We start from the raw sequence: 18,508 nt of genomic DNA, 5'->3' as shown, positions 1-18,508 counted from the left end.
ATAGTTTAATTTGATTATCATTTTTAATTAATTTAATCAGTCTTTCGTCGAGCATAATCATTAAGATGTATCGATGTAATGCGCTAGTAGAAAATCCTAGAAATGGTCAAACGAATATCGGTTTGCATCACAGTGACATTTTGGGTCGGTACCAAATGGATAATAGCAGACAGTCGCGAAGTGTCGCTACGGTGACATCAGGCAAACGGTACGTGGCTAGATTTTTCAAGGATTCAGGATAAAACTGCGTTTACTTCGTAGTCGAGACTTCATATGAAATTCCGTGTATACTATGAGCGTTATCGCCTACATCCATGACAAAATCCTCTTACTCACCGAGAATTGAGAAACAGAACGCACAGTGGTACATATGCAATTTGCAAGCTTTTCTAAAATTCACAAACTGTAAAAATTCGTCGAGAACACAGATATGATTTTTAAACAGCTGTATTCGGAAAAAGCTAGGAAAATTAAAATTTGTTGAGCTTCTACGATGTTTTAATTTTGCTTCGTTAGCGAGCACAGAGCACGCTGCAACCGAAATAATTTGCAGTTATTCAATTTTATATAATTACGTAAATATGACAATATATAATAACAATTCAAGCATATAGTGTCCCTTTATTGTTTAACGAACTATAAAAATTCTAATTACATCGCGTTACGTCCACAAGACTAATTCGAATCTACTTCTGGAACCTGACATAACAGCTTTAAAGCAAAATATTGAAACGCAACCATTCGTGTAATAATTTGGCCAACTACCAAATGACCGAGTGCGCGATGTTGACTAAAGTGTACGTGATTTGTATCTATGAAGAGGTACATATGTGTGTATAACGAAATTGAGGATGCTTCTATGCCGGGGACAAAATAAACAGGACAGTTTGCGACGAACGAATTTAGGGGCCACCGCAAATTCTCGAAATGTAATGAAAACATGCAACGGCGGAATCATAGATATCTGCTTTATAACTCACATATTGCTAATTTGATAGAATCAAACGTATTCTACGATAACTACAAAAAAATATGTATATATATATATATTGAAAGTATATTTTTTGCTATGAAAAGAGATAATATCTACTTTTAAGAATACAATTTCAAAAATACGTTTTATAATTCAAGTTTATATGAGTAAATCAGATATACTCGTATATTTTCTTTCTGAGATAACATTTTTTTTCTTCTTTATTTCTTTTCTTTCTAAACACATTTATCTTTAAATGACAAAAATAAACTGTCTTTAACAAATACATATGCATTTTTGTGATGTAATAATAAAACTTTTTGAAAAGAGATTGCAGTAGGTAGAAAATGCAATGCGGAAAAACAGAAATTCTGATGCAAGTTACACTCGGCAACCTCAATTGTAAACAACTAGAAAGAATTGTTTTATCTTGTGTTTTGTGTACTTTTCTTCTCTGGTTAGTCAAATCTTTCTTATAGCCACCGAAGTGAACCGAGCCAGATATCACCGCGTCGATGTACTTTTTTGCCTCCTCCCTTTTCTGCAGCTCGTTAACGATCGCCATCAGCTAGGAGAGAGTTCGCGTTGTCGGCTTCTAAATGGCCTATGCGCGAGATAAATCTCGTCCTCGCGATTGCGAGTGTAAATTTTTTCGACGTCGAGAATCGCAAACGTCCTAACGTAATATCCTCACGTGATTCGTATGAACGTTGAATATATTCATCGAGACACGTGAGCAAGAACCACGATGCAGCTATCTCATTTTTGCACGATTTTTCACAAGACAATATCTACCTTCTTTACATTCGATTTGTATTTCAGCAGATTTGATAATGTAGCTTTACGAAAGATTCGTTTTGACGATGACGTTTAAAAGAGATGATCGAAAAAGGGGCAGTGCAAACTTGTCGCAAGTAGGGCGTAAATATCTCCGATACTTTCAATACGCTCGTCTGCTATCTTCCTGCTGACACGTGCTTGCATACATCAACGAACCGTATGCGAGCATCCACATGAACCCGTCGTGTGGGAAGTTGGAATAAAGCCACAGCTTCACATTTTATCCACCGTTCCCATTTCTAGTGCATTATGAACCGGCACAAGCCAATGGTTTTTATTTAAGAGCACAATACGCGAATTGTTCTCCTTTCGGTGATTGGTCGTTCATCGACGTTACCGAAATGTAAAAAAGATGTAGCGAAGAAGAAATCTATTTTTCGTTAGACCCCTTGTTTCCGGTCAGTGCGTCATCCATCGTCTTTGAAAAAGTAGATAAAGACATTCAACGCTCAGACTTGAGAAAGATTATAAGACTTGAGAATATAATTTAATAATTTTATAAATTAAGATAAACAATTTTATCATTTTAAGATAATTATTTTCTTGGTAGAATTGAGATAATTATTAACGAAAAGAAAAAGGCGAAACGAACTGTCTGCGATACTATTCATAACATTAATAGACAAAAATATATATGTGTAGAAATGAGTTAAAAATTGTATCGCTTCATCGATCAAGATGTCTTATCGTGATCGATAAGCTATTCGCATCGACAAACCAATAAGACGATCTACGCGCGATAATAGAAAGCGAAGAGACCGATCGATCACTTCCCACGAGCCTTCGACTTCCAAAAAAGTGATTGTCGACAACTGGAAAGAAAATGTATCTGTGAGGAAATCTGGTTCTGATCACGTGCTAACGCGCTCTACATCTCATTGCCTCACGTCGCCCCGTTTTCCCCGCTCCCTCTTCAAAATGTAATTTACGAATCCGAATCGGTCGACATCCATCAACCGGAAAAAGTATTACAGATCTCGATCTCTCACACTCGCAGCTGAATAGAGATGCGGGATATATTGCAGGAGAGAATGTGTACGTGCGCTCTGCATCGTTTATACAATAACACGTATACACGTATCACGGAATTATCTTATTTACAATTAAATAACATTTTAATTACACGGATTTATTCATGCATGCTTTCGTATTCATCAAGTTTTTATAAAGTTTTGTATCATATGTGCGCAACATTTTGTGATTACACCTTGCAAGCGAATATACAGTTTTTATCGTTGTTATTAAAGCATTCTGCGTAGAAATGTCCGGGGACTCCGGGAGAGTTTTTATTGTCTCTCGTACATTCAGCGACGAAAAATGCATCATCGCGTGAAATGTTTGGTCAATCGCGATTGAAATAGTTGGCATATATACATAGATATACGAGTATGCAGTGTGACAACTGCATTTTCGTTATCTAGTAAACGGAAACGACCGGCTCAACACGTATTCGTGTACGTTGCGCACATTCACGTATTCGCTCGCGCGTTGATTAAACTTCGTGTAGGCGACGGCTATTTATTCATATTTTCGATGTACGTGATAGTTGCTCAAAGAACGGTTGTAACTGAGTGACGTGACTGGGCTTTTATCAGCAGGATCGAATGCGTTCATCGAATATGTTTCATTCTCGATTCGTTTATTCGCATTGCGTTTCGCTGACGAGCGTATTTCGCCAGATAAATATACGTACGTTGTGTTAAACGAGCAATGGAGAGATTTGATTAAACGAGAGATCAAGTTACCTTATGCGATGTAATTTGCATTTTATTTAATTTAAGATATTTTTCAAATTTTTAAATTATCTTCAATATTTTTTCGCGATTGCGTAATATCTCAAGAAAAATTAATAATAACTTGTCCTGTGATCAACGGCACGACGAAGCTTGCAAAGTGATAATCGTCGCGCATTAAATCACTCGGCCAGCGACGCTAAAGCGAGTCGTGCTTTAAAGCCCGGGGCCGTAATTGATTAAATAAATCCGCGTCGGCGTATCTTACGATGCGGGGAATCACTCGTCGCCGGTATACGCGCCGTATATTTTCCCCGGGTAGAAAAAAGAACAGTTTCTAAGGACCCATAACTTTTAGCAAAACGAATTTACCGGCCATTTCGTGCCGTTATTGACATTCGAGAGACCGACGATAAAAATAGTTGCTTGCTTTTCTCTCTCTCTCTCTCTCTCTCTCTCTCTGTCTCATCTTTCTCTCTCTACCTCCCCGTCGCCCACATTATCGTGTCTCTTCTCTCCGCTGCCTCAACCCAGCAGATCCATACATCAGCGCACGTGAGCCTAAGCCTAACCTTCGTGTACTGTAGCATTTACCCTCCCCTACATTTACCCTTGCAGGTCGGCCCCGCAACTCTCGGCCGTAGGCGCGAGAGCTCGTTCTCGAAGCTCTCTCTTGCATTAGAGCTCTCGCAATTTGGGAACTAGGAGGGTAAACGACGCGCGTTCAAAGTCCCATCAGGACGGACGATAGAGCGTCGGGGGATAACCGCGGAGAGGGTGCTCGATGTGGCAGCGGTGGCTTAATTACCCGACTAATTCCGAACGTTTCGCGGTGCATTGCATGGCTCGCATCGAACGAGATTCACTCGTTAGCAATAAATTATTGATATCGTATATATAACTCATACTATTAATGCGATTTAAACGTTGTTTGCTACTTCGATACCACTTGTTTTGCATTAGCAATTTCTGCTCGTTCGCTAATTATAGCTATTATAGCTTAGTCATCTTATAAATGGCATCTAATTATATATCTCATTACAACGATTTTCTTATCATATTTTAATATAGATTTGTCATTTAGTCACATATTTATTTAAATTACATTTTATGTTGTTCATATTATGCGGTGCAGTATATATAAGTATATTATTATTATATAATATATAATAATATATAATGCACCAATAAATGTTATATATCTCTCTTTAAGAGATAAATATATAAACGATGATATTACACGATTGTCAAAAAGACGTGTATTTGTAGTAAACATTTAATCGTTGAGAGCAGCTAAGTGAGGTTTAATGATGTTAGCTGTTGTCTGGAAGGTTCACAACGATCAGCATTAAATTACGGTAGCCCCTGCGGCCCTGATGAGTACTTATAGTTTACCTTGAGATGCTGAAAGTACCGTTTTTATCGCTTTAATGGCTAGACGCTCGATTAAGAAGAAAGGTAAACCCAGATCGTTCCTCCGAAGGTTGGTTTCCATTTACGTTAATTATCGTTAAAAAAATTTTTGATGTAATATTTGATTCATTCGAGAAAGAATGCTTACTGTCGTATTTATATATGTATAACTCAAAATACATAAAAATATAATCATCATTTATACTTATATATTTTACGAAAATTTACTACAATTTTCGTTTTAATGTGATGATACGCAAGTCAGTGAAAACTCACCAAATAAAGGGGGTGGCTCGACGTCGCGTACCGAAAGGCTGGACGACGCCTGAGATGCGCTGGATTCAATACTCTGAGTACATCTGAGGCGCTTTCTGAGTTTCGGCATGTCGAAGGGCAGATCCCTCAGATCTACACTGGTCGCGCTTCCGGATGTAGTAGCATCCTGTTGCATTAGCAACCGTCTTCTACGAAGCTTTGGCATGTCAAAGGGCAAGTCCGACAGTTCCGGCTCGTTGTCGACAAGATTGATATTGTCTAGCTGCGGCTTCAACAAGTGGAAGCCAAAAGGTTTGCACTTGATACCCGCGCGGGACTCGATCGAAATACCGCTGTCTGATCCTTGGATCTCCGCGTCGCCCGACGACGACGACTGTAGTGCCAGATTAATGAGATTTTTATTCTGCGGCGTTCGCCGCTTCTTGAAGGATGTGTCCATGGGCGACGTGACCGCGTTTGTATTGGCCGCGTTCGTGTTATTACCCGCGGTGACGTTGTTCTCCGTGATGACGTTCTCCTCAGGTGAGGCCTTTTGCGAATTATTATTGCGATTGTTATCGGAAGTCTCCGAGGCCGGTTCTTGCGACGATTTGTCGGAGATTGGCGAGAGAATGTGCAACTTGGTGGCGTGATGGGTCAGAAAGCCCGAAAGCGACGATTGATGTTGGTGATGATGGTAGCAGTTACTGCCGCCGCTATCCGAGCTGTGGGAACTCAAAGATCTAGTGCTGTGTCGACTGTCGGAGCTACTGGTTGACCGATTACCCTCGCTAGTACTGCTTCTGATAGATTCCATGCTGCCGCCGCTACTGCTGGTCGCCATACTCTCGGTGCTGGAGTAGCCGATCCGGCGTCGCGATGTGCGTAGCTTGAACTCCAAGAGACCGGCATCTCGTCGCGCTGGTCGCACGAGATCGCCCTCCGCTTCGTGAGGCCTACCTTTGAACTCCATTATCGGTCTGCTCTCGCGAATCAGACTGCGCGGCCGTTGCCGCTCTTCTCGGGGCCTATCTTTAAACTCCAAAATAAGTTCCTTGTCGAATCGACGACCCTGCGAAGAGTCGATGTTGTCCTGAACAAAGGTCTTCGGTCGACTTTTGATCTCGAGAATGCTGCCCTCGCTACTTTGTGGCGAGTCCTTAGCGCGCAACGACGACTTCACCGGTAATCGCATATCCTTTAAGCGAGGATGATCGGGCTGTGACGGAAGATTCGGCGCGCTGCGAATATTCAGTAGCAAATGATCTCGATTCCCGTGAAATTTCGCAGGTAAAGGCGCAGTCGATGGTGGCGATGGCGTATAATCGCGCGCCGGTAATCTCGGCGATCCTGTTTTTTCATCACTCGAATTAATTTGGAGGGACTCGATATCCTGGGACAGAGTAGATATATTGTCTGATTGCTGCTGCTGCTGCTGCTGCTGTTGCTGCTGTTGTAAGCGGCTCGGAATTGGTTTTGGGCGGAGAAGTACAATTTTGCGTCGATGGTCCTTGCTTGGTTGCGACTGGCCGATATAAGGAAGTGGTTGCACATGCTGCTGTTTCGACGTGTCCGTCGACGAACTTGTCCTGCTCGCAAGCGCGGCGCTGCCGCTCCGTATCTGCGTTGTTTAAATTTGATTTTCACAAATATGATTACACTTATATTATGTGCCAAATAAAGCGAGTTTGATGAACGCTTTACGAACAATATGGTGCTTATAGGAAAAAGAATTGAACAAACGGCAAAAGGATTTTTTAGTACAAATTTTACAAACGCATTCATAATTTAATATAAAACTTAAAAATATAATATTCAAGATATTTTAATAATCGCTCAAAGTTTGAAGGCATACGTACCTGAGAGTGCAGTACCGCATGATTGGTTATGCGATCGAGATCGTCGAGATCATCGTCGGATCGATTGACCTTGCAATCGAAGGCCGTTTCGTAGAGATGACGTTGCCTGGCCATTCCTTCCTCGTCCTCGTCCTCGAGCTCCGCGTCCTCTTCCTCCTCCTCTTCCCCCTCGTCCTCACCCTCCACGTCGTCCTCGTCCTCGACGAGTATCGGCTGCGGATCTATCCTCCGTGTACGTCGTAGTTTGCGCACCTGATGCCGCGTCACTTGCGGCTGCCGTCGTTCTAGCTCATCCTCCTCCTCCTCGGGCGATGCGACGCACGTGCAAACGGCGGTGGGCAAATCATGGCTCAGTAGTCTATGAGGTGGCATGAGGGTGTGATCCCACTCGGTGATGATACACGACGAGAGGATCTCGTCTCTGACTGGGACAGCATGCTCGTTCCCCGATGTGGGGCTCACCAGATCCTGGCTCCGATAGTGCGGCGGTGGCAGCGGCGGTGGTGGCGGCTGCTGTTGTTGCTGATAATGCCGTGGTTGCGACGAGTAGGAGCCGCCATCACCCGCTACCGAGTTCCTCTTCGGTATACCGGGTGTACGCGAACGCTCGCCCGGTACATCGAGACTGACGCTTTTCCGGTACTTGTTCGGCTGCGACTTGGATAGTTGCTCCGGTACCTTGAAGAGATCGCCGTAGTAATATGGCGACGGATGACGCACTGGTTGGTTAGATTCAGTCGGGGATTGATCGGTCAGATGTACCAAAGCGACGCAGTCAACGAGTAAGCCGTCGGTCGACGTTAAAGTATCCCGATCCGCCGACGGGGCGCGAGTCGAGGAGGAAGCATAGACGCTGTTCTTCCGTTTTCTGACACTAACGAGCTCTTCGTCGTCCTCGCAGGATGAACCAGACGCTGACGGATCTAAAAAAAGTGATTAAGAAATCGTAAAATATTAACATCGGCATAATTGTAAGACTTCTGATTAACATAAATATGCTAATAATTCTTAGTGATCGCGTTATATGTGAAAATATCGTGGCTTTAAAGGATCAAATCTTATCACGTGACAGGAATTTATCAGCCGTAAGCACAGAATTCAGAAGATTTATGCGTAAAAAGATGTCCTAACCATATAAAGCCCACTTTTGCAAAGACAAGAAGTCCGAAAACGATGCGAAATTTTCATAATCGTTTTGTTGTAGGGGAAGAAACTTGGGTCGTCGAAGAAAGAGAACGAAAAAGCTCACGGGAAAAGCAAAATTGCCTTGAAATGGCAGCCCCGTCTCCTTAAAAATCACTTCCTCCGTCCGTGGGATATTACCGTAATGGTTCCTGGTCTTCTTGCTTGACGTGTTCTATCCTTCTCCATCCCCGCGACAAACCACCCCTTTCGTCCTCTTCGTATTCGTCGACCCGTTCGAGCACCGTCTAATGGCTCTTTAGGCTTTACGATCGTGTCATGGCCATTCGCGGCAGCAAAGAAGACGGAGAAGGAAAGATCGAACAAACGTAGGCGCGAAATTACGCCGACACCCGGTACATTATATAAGCAGTGTACACACGCAGGATAGACGAAAGGACTGAAGATAATGGGCGCATTATGCTCGACCAGAGAGGGTCCCGCCGAAATCCTTCCTTGTTCCCTCCCTTCGGGAGGGCGACGAGAGTGTGGCGCGCCGTAAACCATGTTGGTTGCTGCTTCTGACAGGGACCGTCGCGGATATATGAACGAACTTGCCGAACGGAAAAAAAAAAAAATGATTATCGAAGATCGCTCTGGTTCGTCGCGTCGTCCAGCTAGCGCTGTTCGACCAGACACAAAGGCCCGCAATATCGGAATGCGGATATTCCGCTCGGAATGCAATGGACAGTCTTTTGTCGCGGGGTAATTTGTTTTCGATCGATCTCCATGGAAAATATACGAGTAATTATTATACCATATGTGCGCGTACACAATGTAATTACTTAATGATACATATATTACGCTTTGAGCATTTATCTTGCCATCTGACGCGTTATATTTTATTAATATGTTCAGAATTAACAAAGGCTTGGCTAACAATTTCTCGCCCAGTGGCATAATTATCTATATCAAAGATATTACATTATTACAGTACACTAGATATTTTGTAATTGTTAGACATGAATATACGGCGTATTAATTATGCCTTAATAAATTGGAGTTTGGTCTTCTTCATCGACACATTTCGACGTAAAATTATATAATAAGTACAAATAACTAAACAATTGTCAAATTATATAAAGTTATATATATATTAAAAGAATATGAATAACTCAAAAAGAACCTACGATTTCAATAGAATAAGCACATTCTCATACGATGCCTGTTAGATAAAATCAGTACGGAATTGATCACACGCGGCAGAATATCCTCAATTTCCAGCGCATTTGCCTATCGCGTGGGGGCTTAAACTTCATTCTCCATGGTCAAATACAAAGGAGCGACGCTGGGGAATTCGCGTAGCGCGAAACGAGAAATTAATTCCTGGACAATGAATCCGGGAAATTATCGCATGGCTCGCCCGGCGACGCGAATCCGGGGACGAATTCGCGATTTCTCTTTTCGCCTTCTTCTCTGAATTCGCGGCATATTCTTGTCAGCGAGTGACAAACGACGAAGAAACTCCGAATACCGAGGCTGCGGAAGAAATGGTCCTTGCGAAACCAGACGTTGTCTACGTATTCAAACTTTCACAAAGGAGTAGAATCGCGGGAGGCGACTGATGACCCACCCTCGCCGCAGGAATATAAAACGGGAGCGAAGATCTATTACTTTCTTTCTTTTCATCTGCAGCTACTTTTCCGACATTGTTCGATAAAACTTTAAAATTTTTCATCGTTAAACTTTTAAACATTTAAGAAAATGCGGCGTTATGTAGGAAATAAGCGGGCGCGATTGCGATCTACTAAAATTAATAATAAAGATACGACATCCGAGTGTTGCTGTCTGAAAAAGAGATACTAACGAGAAAACGCAATATTGCTTTATCCGAGCGATTTTGGTGTAATATCACGATAAAATTATATCAGAGATAGTATGACGAGGGGAACACGATTCCTCGGAAACAAAAAACAAAATGAAGAAGACTTCCCGTGGAAGTGAGATCGAAGAAAAACATGAATATGTATTTGCATCTGTTTCGTTCATACAACTCGGAAAAGATGTAGGATTAAAGCTCCGAGAGAACAAATATATTAAAATATTGCAATAAGCAAGGAAACGATCTTTGCCTACTCCATTTCAATATTTGAAGCAATTTCAAAATGAAAAATGTAAATCGAGCAAAAATATCTCCGTATCTCCGTATCTTCATCTTAAGATGTCAAATGAGATTTCTTATTTTTTTTTTTTATGTTGTGCGAAAACACGGAAAATAATTACTTCTGCTCAAAATTAATCTGTGGATCGATAAACATTGATCTCTCATCAAATTCGATTACTCGCTTGCAAGCAAAAAAAATTGCAATCGATACTATGATTACTTATCGAATACACGCACGTAAACATATATATAAAGGAATGCTGTACGTTGGCATGTCGCCAAATCGCAGCGATATTGATTACCGATGAATAATCAGATTTGCCAGATATCTGTCGACTATTCGAAAGGGAGAACAGGAGTTAAAAAATTGATAATCGATCAGTTCGATTAAATTGAAGTGGGTTACATTTGAAAAACGTACACGTCCATTCGCGTGTGACGCGAATGAATATTTTAAATTTGTGAGTAAAAAAGATTTATGTAATAGAAAGAAAGCTTAGTTCAGTTATTCTATCTTCAGTTGACGAATAAGATACATATCTGTATAACATTATAGAATGAATATTGTCTTGAAATTGATATATTTTTTTACAAATATTATTTTATCGAATTATTGTATTACATAAAAGAAAATAATTAAATTCTATGTAAACTAAATAAAGACAATAATACAATATAAAACATGCTGGTATGGAGCTATAAATAGCTAATTACATAACAGTACGATCGGACGAGTAGATGAGTCAGTAACGGATACTACATGCGAATGAGTGATCGAGTGACAGAAAATGAAAGAGGGTACGCGTATACGGAGTTGGGGGCGACGATACGCTGCGCTGGGGTGGTACAGTGGTGCCTACCCTAATGAATCTATTACTGCCGGTGAGCGACAACCCTCGCCTAGCAATCACTACAGATAACACGAAACGCTGTCGCATGCATCCTGTTTACATGGGTCTGCAGATAACGCAGATGAACGTCCGAAACGATCTATCTCAGAACTACATATATTGTATTGGGATCATGTGTAAATTATCTACAAGGATACAAAAAAAACACGCGCGCAATGCCAAAAATTATCTGCATCGATTAACGTCAGCGGATAACGATGTTATGATATTGCAATCAACTTTCGATTAGAAACACTCCACCAAGATCGTGGAACGTGATTCCTAACAACCTACTATCGGAAATCATTTATGAACCTACAACACATGGCTCGCATGGCACCGCTATCGACCAAATTAGTTGGAAATAATTGAACGGATAATATAAGCTTGATTTGATTCCATGATTATCATTCATCAATCAAGTCTCTGAAGCTTTCGAATTTATAAAAAATTTTACATCATTAAACAGATTGCTTTTTTTTACAATAATATTAATTAATATGTAAAACATTTTACAAACATTATATACCATAGGTCTCTATAGTTTGGAAAAAAACAGTGTCATTCTAAGAGAATATTATATGTTGATAACACGAATTTCCAGGACTATCCCAGCATATTCTGTCTTGGACTCGGTTATATATTCCGGAACACGCGACTTTATCTAGACTGTGATGGTCACGACACAATTTACACTATTTTTCGTTTCCTCTGCAATTGACGGCTGGCAAAATTTCGAGGGCGAGCGAGATTTCGGGGAAAGCTTTATATAAAGAAGCGGACGGCGACACAAGCTCGGAGCTACTTCACTCTGCTTTTTATTAGATATTGTCCTCGTAACATGACCGACGTGACAATGATGGGTTCGCGGAATATATGGATTGCGGGATTGTATCGTCTTCTACGAAGAAAAAGAGAGATAAGGGAGGAGTATAAGAACGGTCGTGCAATTGCCTGATCTTGCTGAACAATATTTGCTGGCCGCTTTCAGAGCGTCTTACAAAGTAGTTTGAAGATTACGGGCCGAGCCGAGCAACGATGAAACGAAAGGCAATCTTGGTTATTGGCTTGGTCGCGCCAAGATTCACAGTTACGATCGCAAGATTGGCCAAAGTATTTTCGTGCAAAATATGTCAGCTGCGTCGAAGGTCGTAGAAGGATAACGTTTAGTTACAGAAAAATGAACATAATGCACTTGAAGATTACCAAATAAGAAAAAAAGAATCAAACTTATAAATATCATAATATCATTCTTGTCTGTATGACTAATTCAAATTGATCAATTAATTTCGTCTATAATTTCGCATTTTTAAATGTAATATGTGAATTAAAGCAAAGATCATTTGCAGCGATTCTAACGTTGGTATCTCTTTGTAGAAGTACATCTTCCTCGAGTCCCTTTTATTACGCCTTGTCATCTTTCCGAAGTAAAAGAAGCTACTAACAAGCCAAAGTTATCAGGATCACAGCAACGATTACCGTCTGTCACTACAAAGAGAGGGAAACGTGGAAGGAAAAGGTAGGCGGACCACTTTGAAAGGAATCCGTCTCTTCTTTAGAAATTCTGGGCTACACGAACATGTACGCATAGTCGAGATGATTGAAACAGCGACTGATTACGAGGGTACGTAGATCTTTTAGAATACTGCTCTAATGCGATTTCCTTTGATTACTGTTTCGTATAAAAGGCTGAGGTAGCATATTGATAAAACTAACAGCGCTAAATCGAGAGAAGATCTTTTTGTTCCCGTCATGAAAACTATTTATTTTTCGATGATTTCATGTATTGAGTAATAATTCCGAGATCTCGTCCGGTCTAAATTAAAATTTATTTTAAATTGATCGCGCGCGAAAGGTCGTTCTGGAAATATCAATGATTCTGGAACACATCGGGTACAGTGATACGAATCGCGAATTCATCCGACGAGTAGAACACGCAAAAAACGCGCAACCCTAAATCCCATTACGCTTCGGCAGATCCTCGACAGTGATTTCGCTTCTCGTTAAAGGCGACTATGTAAATGCATCGTTAACTTCAATTGATTTTATTGGCAATAAAATCAATGTTTGAAACCATTGGAAAAGGTTTTGCGGCAGCAAAAAGGGAATGCGCAACGGTGCAGCTCAAAGCTGTCACTCGTGGGAGAGAGAGAGAGAGGGGAACGACGTGTGGATTATTCGCTACTTCCCTATCGGTAGACATTGCGCAATTGAAATCGATGGTCACACGTGGGCATGATCGTTTGCGGCGGAAAGGGACGCAATCCGACATAGGTAAACCAAGAGGATTTTCGAACGTGTCCGAAATCTGGCCGCTGATTTCAAGTGTTCGTCCGATTGTGCCTTTATCCCTGCACCCTTTATGGACTCTTCGAATTAACCGTGTGTCGCGAGTTTACTTTTGCTTTCGAATTTAATCTTACGTTGCGCTGCTCATCGCGCGCCGAATCGCCAAGTTAACGAGAAATCCGAGTTTTTATTTTAACATCGTATGTAATTTCAGGATTTATATTTCCATTTTACATTTATGGAAATTTTATTTTATTTTTACAAACATTTTATTTAATATTTAATTCCTACGAAAATATTCGAATTAAAAATCTAAAATTTACAAAAAAAAAATAATCTCTCGTAATCTTTTGTTATATGTATATAAAATATCAATTTTAAATATTTATAAATTCTGCTTATGTAAGTATTATATATTTCTCGTTAAGAGAATTACCTCAGAAGTCACGAATTCACTAGAAATTTTGGTAATTTATACGGTCAGATAAGCGATCTTCAGCAACTATGAACGCTTCTTGCGCGGGAGAGCATCTGACACAGAGATTAGGCTAAGCGCGCGCGAAATTGTCTCGCAATGATATGCAAATCGCAACATAAATGCTAATTGCAATTGCCCATGAAATGAATTCAAGGGCTCCCTCACGACGAAGGGTTCGCTTCGTAGCTTAGTAGCGACCTTTGCCCTGCGAGAGTCTGCAGCGAGTATCAAGCGACAAATCTAGAATGTTATCTAAAAGTTTTATATTAAATTGACTTGCAATGTTACAATATTACCCACTCATTTTGTGATATACAAAAAGAGTTTTTATAAATGATGCATTTTTTCTGTACGAAAACAGAAGAAAAACATTATTCATTTCAAATCTAGCCAATTACTTTTTATTTAAACTACTTTCAACATAAAAGTCGAAATTTGAAAAAGCCGATTGCCAGAGGGAAAGCTAAAACAGTCGCCAATCTATAGAAACTTGGTTTTACGGTAAACAAAACGAAATGATAGGATTACGACACTAATTCATTTATGTATTGTTAACGATAATAGAATGCAGTGAATCGGACAGTTTCGGAACTCGCCTTAACATGCCTACGAAACTTAATAACATGCTTTTACAAAGCTTTCATAAATGATTGCTAATGAAATCTGTGCAGTAAAGTCAAAAGCTTTGATGTCAATTTAACTATGTTGATATCAACAAATATATATAAAGAAAAGCTTTCCATTTCGTCCATGGCGGTGCCTGAATTCAACTTGCGAAATTGCGGGGGGGATTAAGATCTCGCCTCGAGATCCAAGCACACGTACTTGCCATCGGATGAGTTGGAACCATGTCGTTGACAGTTTGTAAATGATCTAGTTTACGACGCGAGAAAGTGAGGGATGGAGCGCGGCGTATTCCGGAGTATGACGGAAGGGGAAATGACGATAGGAAGAGAAGAAGACAGAGAAGGAAAGAGAGCAAGAAGGAATAATCGAGGATGGCAGGTCGGAGGCACAAGGAGAGAGAAGGGTTTTATTGACTATTTATCTTCATGGCGATCAAACAAACCTCTTTCGGCCCATTTATACGTGCAAAGCTGAGTTTCATGAATGATATAGACATCGGATATTCTCGAAAGTATTTAGCTATTATGAATATGCATTTATCGTTCTCAATCGGACAGTTGAATCGGACGGTGTTACATTGAAAAGCCTTCGGCTCTAACCCGGCGCTTTGTTGGATGCGTATAAATTCGCGCTAACAACTACACTGACAGTTTCTGACCAATGTTTGATGAACGCTGGACCCGCCTTCTCCCGCTCGGACGAAGGACAAACCGACGGCTTGACATTTGCATACGATGAACCCGCACGGGCGTTAACTGCTCGGGGACGCGGAACGAGCTACAAGTCACCTGGTACCAGTAATTGAAATGAGGGTAACTTTGAAGAGGGGTTGCACGAACAAACGAGAAGCCCGAAAATTCTTTCAGTAACAGTAACACTCGTGCGATATTAAACATGATTAAAATTGTGTGGTATGGCTATAATACACTTCAATAAAATTTAATAAATATCGAGTAAGGAAACAGAGCATTTTGTGATTTACTGAGTTTAAATTTATATTTCTAACGATTTAACATAACTTGAAATGCTGTTTAAAAACTTGCAATTCTATCCGGCGAGATTTTTCTAACGATAATCGGCCGTACATTTTAATTTAATGCATAGCAAAGCGCGTACTTTGGAAGAGGACGAAAAAAATCTGTCGAGAGGCCTGCCTGGTTGAAACACGGTTAATAAGTGGAACGGCGCTGGGAAATGCGGGAGGGAGGATTGAAATACCCCTTGAAACTTTGCGAACTATGAAAGCGGAATGAGAGAGAATGGGCGGTCGGTACAGCGGGTGGTTCAGCGACGAGGATAGGGATGGGAAGTTTAATTAAATATCACACGACATATTAAGAGGAGGGGGGAAGGGGGCGGAACACCATGTGTGGTGTCGATGGCAAGCGACGTCGGGGACAGACACCGCGAGACCGAAAAGTTGGTGCCAACGAGCGAATGAGCGCCTCGCAGTAGTAACAGACAGCAGCGGGACGGCGGCTATCGCCGGAAGTTAACAGAGGGCGGCTAGCCGTCCCGACGTTTCAGCGTCATCGGTACCCTTTTATAAAGCGGCCAGTCTGAAAATTCCATTCGGTCGACCCTCGCGCGTCTCTTATACTCATCCCCCTTCGAGCATCGACGCGACTGCTGATTCAATTCTCGCGAAAGGAACGGCATTCCTCGAACGGCGCGCGGACGACAATTTACTTTTTAATCTCATAATGTCTCTGCCGAAAGCTTGGCTGCGGAGATTTCGGCGCGAGTCGGCGAAAGATGCGATGTGTAGGGCGAATATTTCGTGACAAAGGAAGTTAAGCGAATTGTTCTCCTTTGTTTGATAGCTGTAAAAGAATGTAATAACGCGCTATATATTTAATAAAGTTATCACGCTGAAATTATTAGCTGAAAAAGGACGAGTTATAAGATCGCATGATGCCTCTAACGTACCGAGGGAAAGAAACAAACCTTTGCGCAAATCTGCACGTTTGATCCTTGCTACGTCTATGACGACTCGCGAATTAAAAGCCCATGAATATGGTAAGGACGCAAATTCCGCCGGTGTTTACTCGGGACTAGTATTACAAGGCAATCTGCATACTCGAATGTCAGAATATACGATGACGCGCCACGTGGATCACACACACGAACCAGGTCCAGATTCTCTTGGATCGTATACTCGAGACAAGCCAAGTGTAGGGTTAATCACGAGCCGCTGCATTCCTTTGCAAGGAGGAATTTAATTCGCAACTTCGATGTCAGTATCTCTAGATCTCACTCGATACTCAGACCAGGGAAGGACGATAGATTCTAATCCGTGCGGATCCGCCCAGCGATTTATGGCAATCTCCCGAATCGATGAGTATCATCCACCGCGAAAAAGAGATGATCCCCCATTTCGCCCGATCTCGTCGATTAATCCGTTAGCCACTCGCGACCAACCTGTGCGTACCGTTCAATTATCGAGGGGCTCTTCTCCCTCTCTTAACCGGCGCTAACTGAGTTGTTACCTCGATAATTCGTACGTCGTAGTATCGGCGGATAACACCGGGGGCTCGCCACATTAATTTGCGGCTTGGCATGAGAATTTCCGCTTAACTGCATTATTCCGAAACTTATCGCATACCATCAATAATCAATCGATGTAATATCATAAATTTCGCCTTATTAAACGCTGCGAAATTATACGATTTGTGCTTCAAATATCGTCATTATTTTTATATGTCAATTAGTATTAATTATTATTAATTAATATTATATTAATTAATTAATGCTGTTGAACAAAATAACTACCATAAATTGATGAAAATATAATTATAAGACATTAATTGCATTTTCTTCAGAGATTTATGAACACTGTAAAATTTAAAATATGTGCTTTTTTTTACATATTTCTTATATCTTTTTGTTTTTTAAAACAAAAAGAACTATTCTATGTTTCATCCAACGCATAATAACTGTTGTAGCTTGTTAGCTAGAATTATATCCTTGTATTATTATGTCCGATGTCGACTTAGAGGATAGATTTACCTGTGTAAGGTTGACAGTAGTTGCGATTTGCTTTGCTGTAAATCGTCGGCAGGGACGACTCCGCTCCCGGCTCGACGTACGCTTTACTCTTGCTGTCTCTAGGGTCGCTGTATTGTTCCACAATCTCGACTTCCGCCTGCAAACAGAGTACAAATTATTTCCTTCCGTTACCAGCCGAGGTGCACATTCGGCACGTGTATTTTCGTATAAAATCGTGATCGATCTAGCGCTTTCATTAAATGACGCAATTCTTGCTCTTCCACTTGATATACCACTCGTAACGACTGAATAAACGTACATGCGTTATTGGTCTGGTTGCCGTAACAATGTTAATTTAGAGGCACGTGTTTTCTCGGCGTAGTAACGCACAATTTCTTTTCTGGAAGGGTTATTATCGATAATACATATTAACGATAATAATGATAATAAAAATAATAAATGATCTCTCTTTAGTTCAAATAGCAAATAGCACCGTATGAGGAGAAAACGGAACTCTTCGATACTCTAGACAAAGAAAAGAAATAAAAGTGCCTTTCCTCCTTTTCGATCTCACATTCAACGTTGTATCGTAGCGGATCGTAGCGGAAAAAAATAGAGAGGAAGAAAACTCGGTAACGCGAAACGAGCAGACATCTCAGCGATGCACGACGGACGAGAAGGCGACAGTGGGGAAGACAAGTAAGTAGCCTTAAATTGAAAGACGCCCAAAATTGGAATTCTCCTGCCAAAGTTGGGCGCTGTGCCTCCAGGGGCTGTTTCGAAGACGAAGTCGATTGCTTCCAACCATCTTATCTACCGGCCCGCCTCTCCTCTCTCCCATCGCGCGATTTCTCCTTCGTGGAACGAATAAATTTTG

The 18,508-nt window shown here is 41.2% G+C and overlaps 1 protein-coding gene across 2 annotated transcripts in view; it reads right to left on the bottom strand.

Moving 5' to 3' along the window:
* Hwt (heavyweight) overlaps positions 1 to 18,508 on the bottom strand; it is a 115,113-nt gene that overhangs the window by 8,030 nt on the left and 88,575 nt on the right. For both annotated transcript variants that reach the window (XM_070305164.1, XM_070305165.1), the window contains 3 exons: positions 17,653 to 17,788; positions 7,074 to 7,996; positions 5,236 to 6,835 (listed from right to left, as the gene is read on the bottom strand). In XM_070305164.1, coding sequence (XP_070161265.1) covers positions 5,236 to 6,835; positions 7,074 to 7,996; positions 17,653 to 17,788 — 2,659 coding nt within the window. The remainder of the gene's footprint in view (positions 1 to 5,235; positions 6,836 to 7,073; positions 7,997 to 17,652; positions 17,789 to 18,508) is intronic.

Source organism: Polyergus mexicanus, unplaced genomic scaffold (genome assembly GCF_030449975.1).
Source record: "Polyergus mexicanus isolate NDT 795.1 unplaced genomic scaffold, iyPolMexi1.0 SCAF_12, whole genome shotgun sequence".
NCBI lineage: Eukaryota > Metazoa > Arthropoda > Insecta > Hymenoptera > Formicidae > Polyergus > Polyergus mexicanus.
Note: the sequence above shows the minus strand (reverse complement) of the source record. Positions and strands in the feature narration are given on the sequence as shown.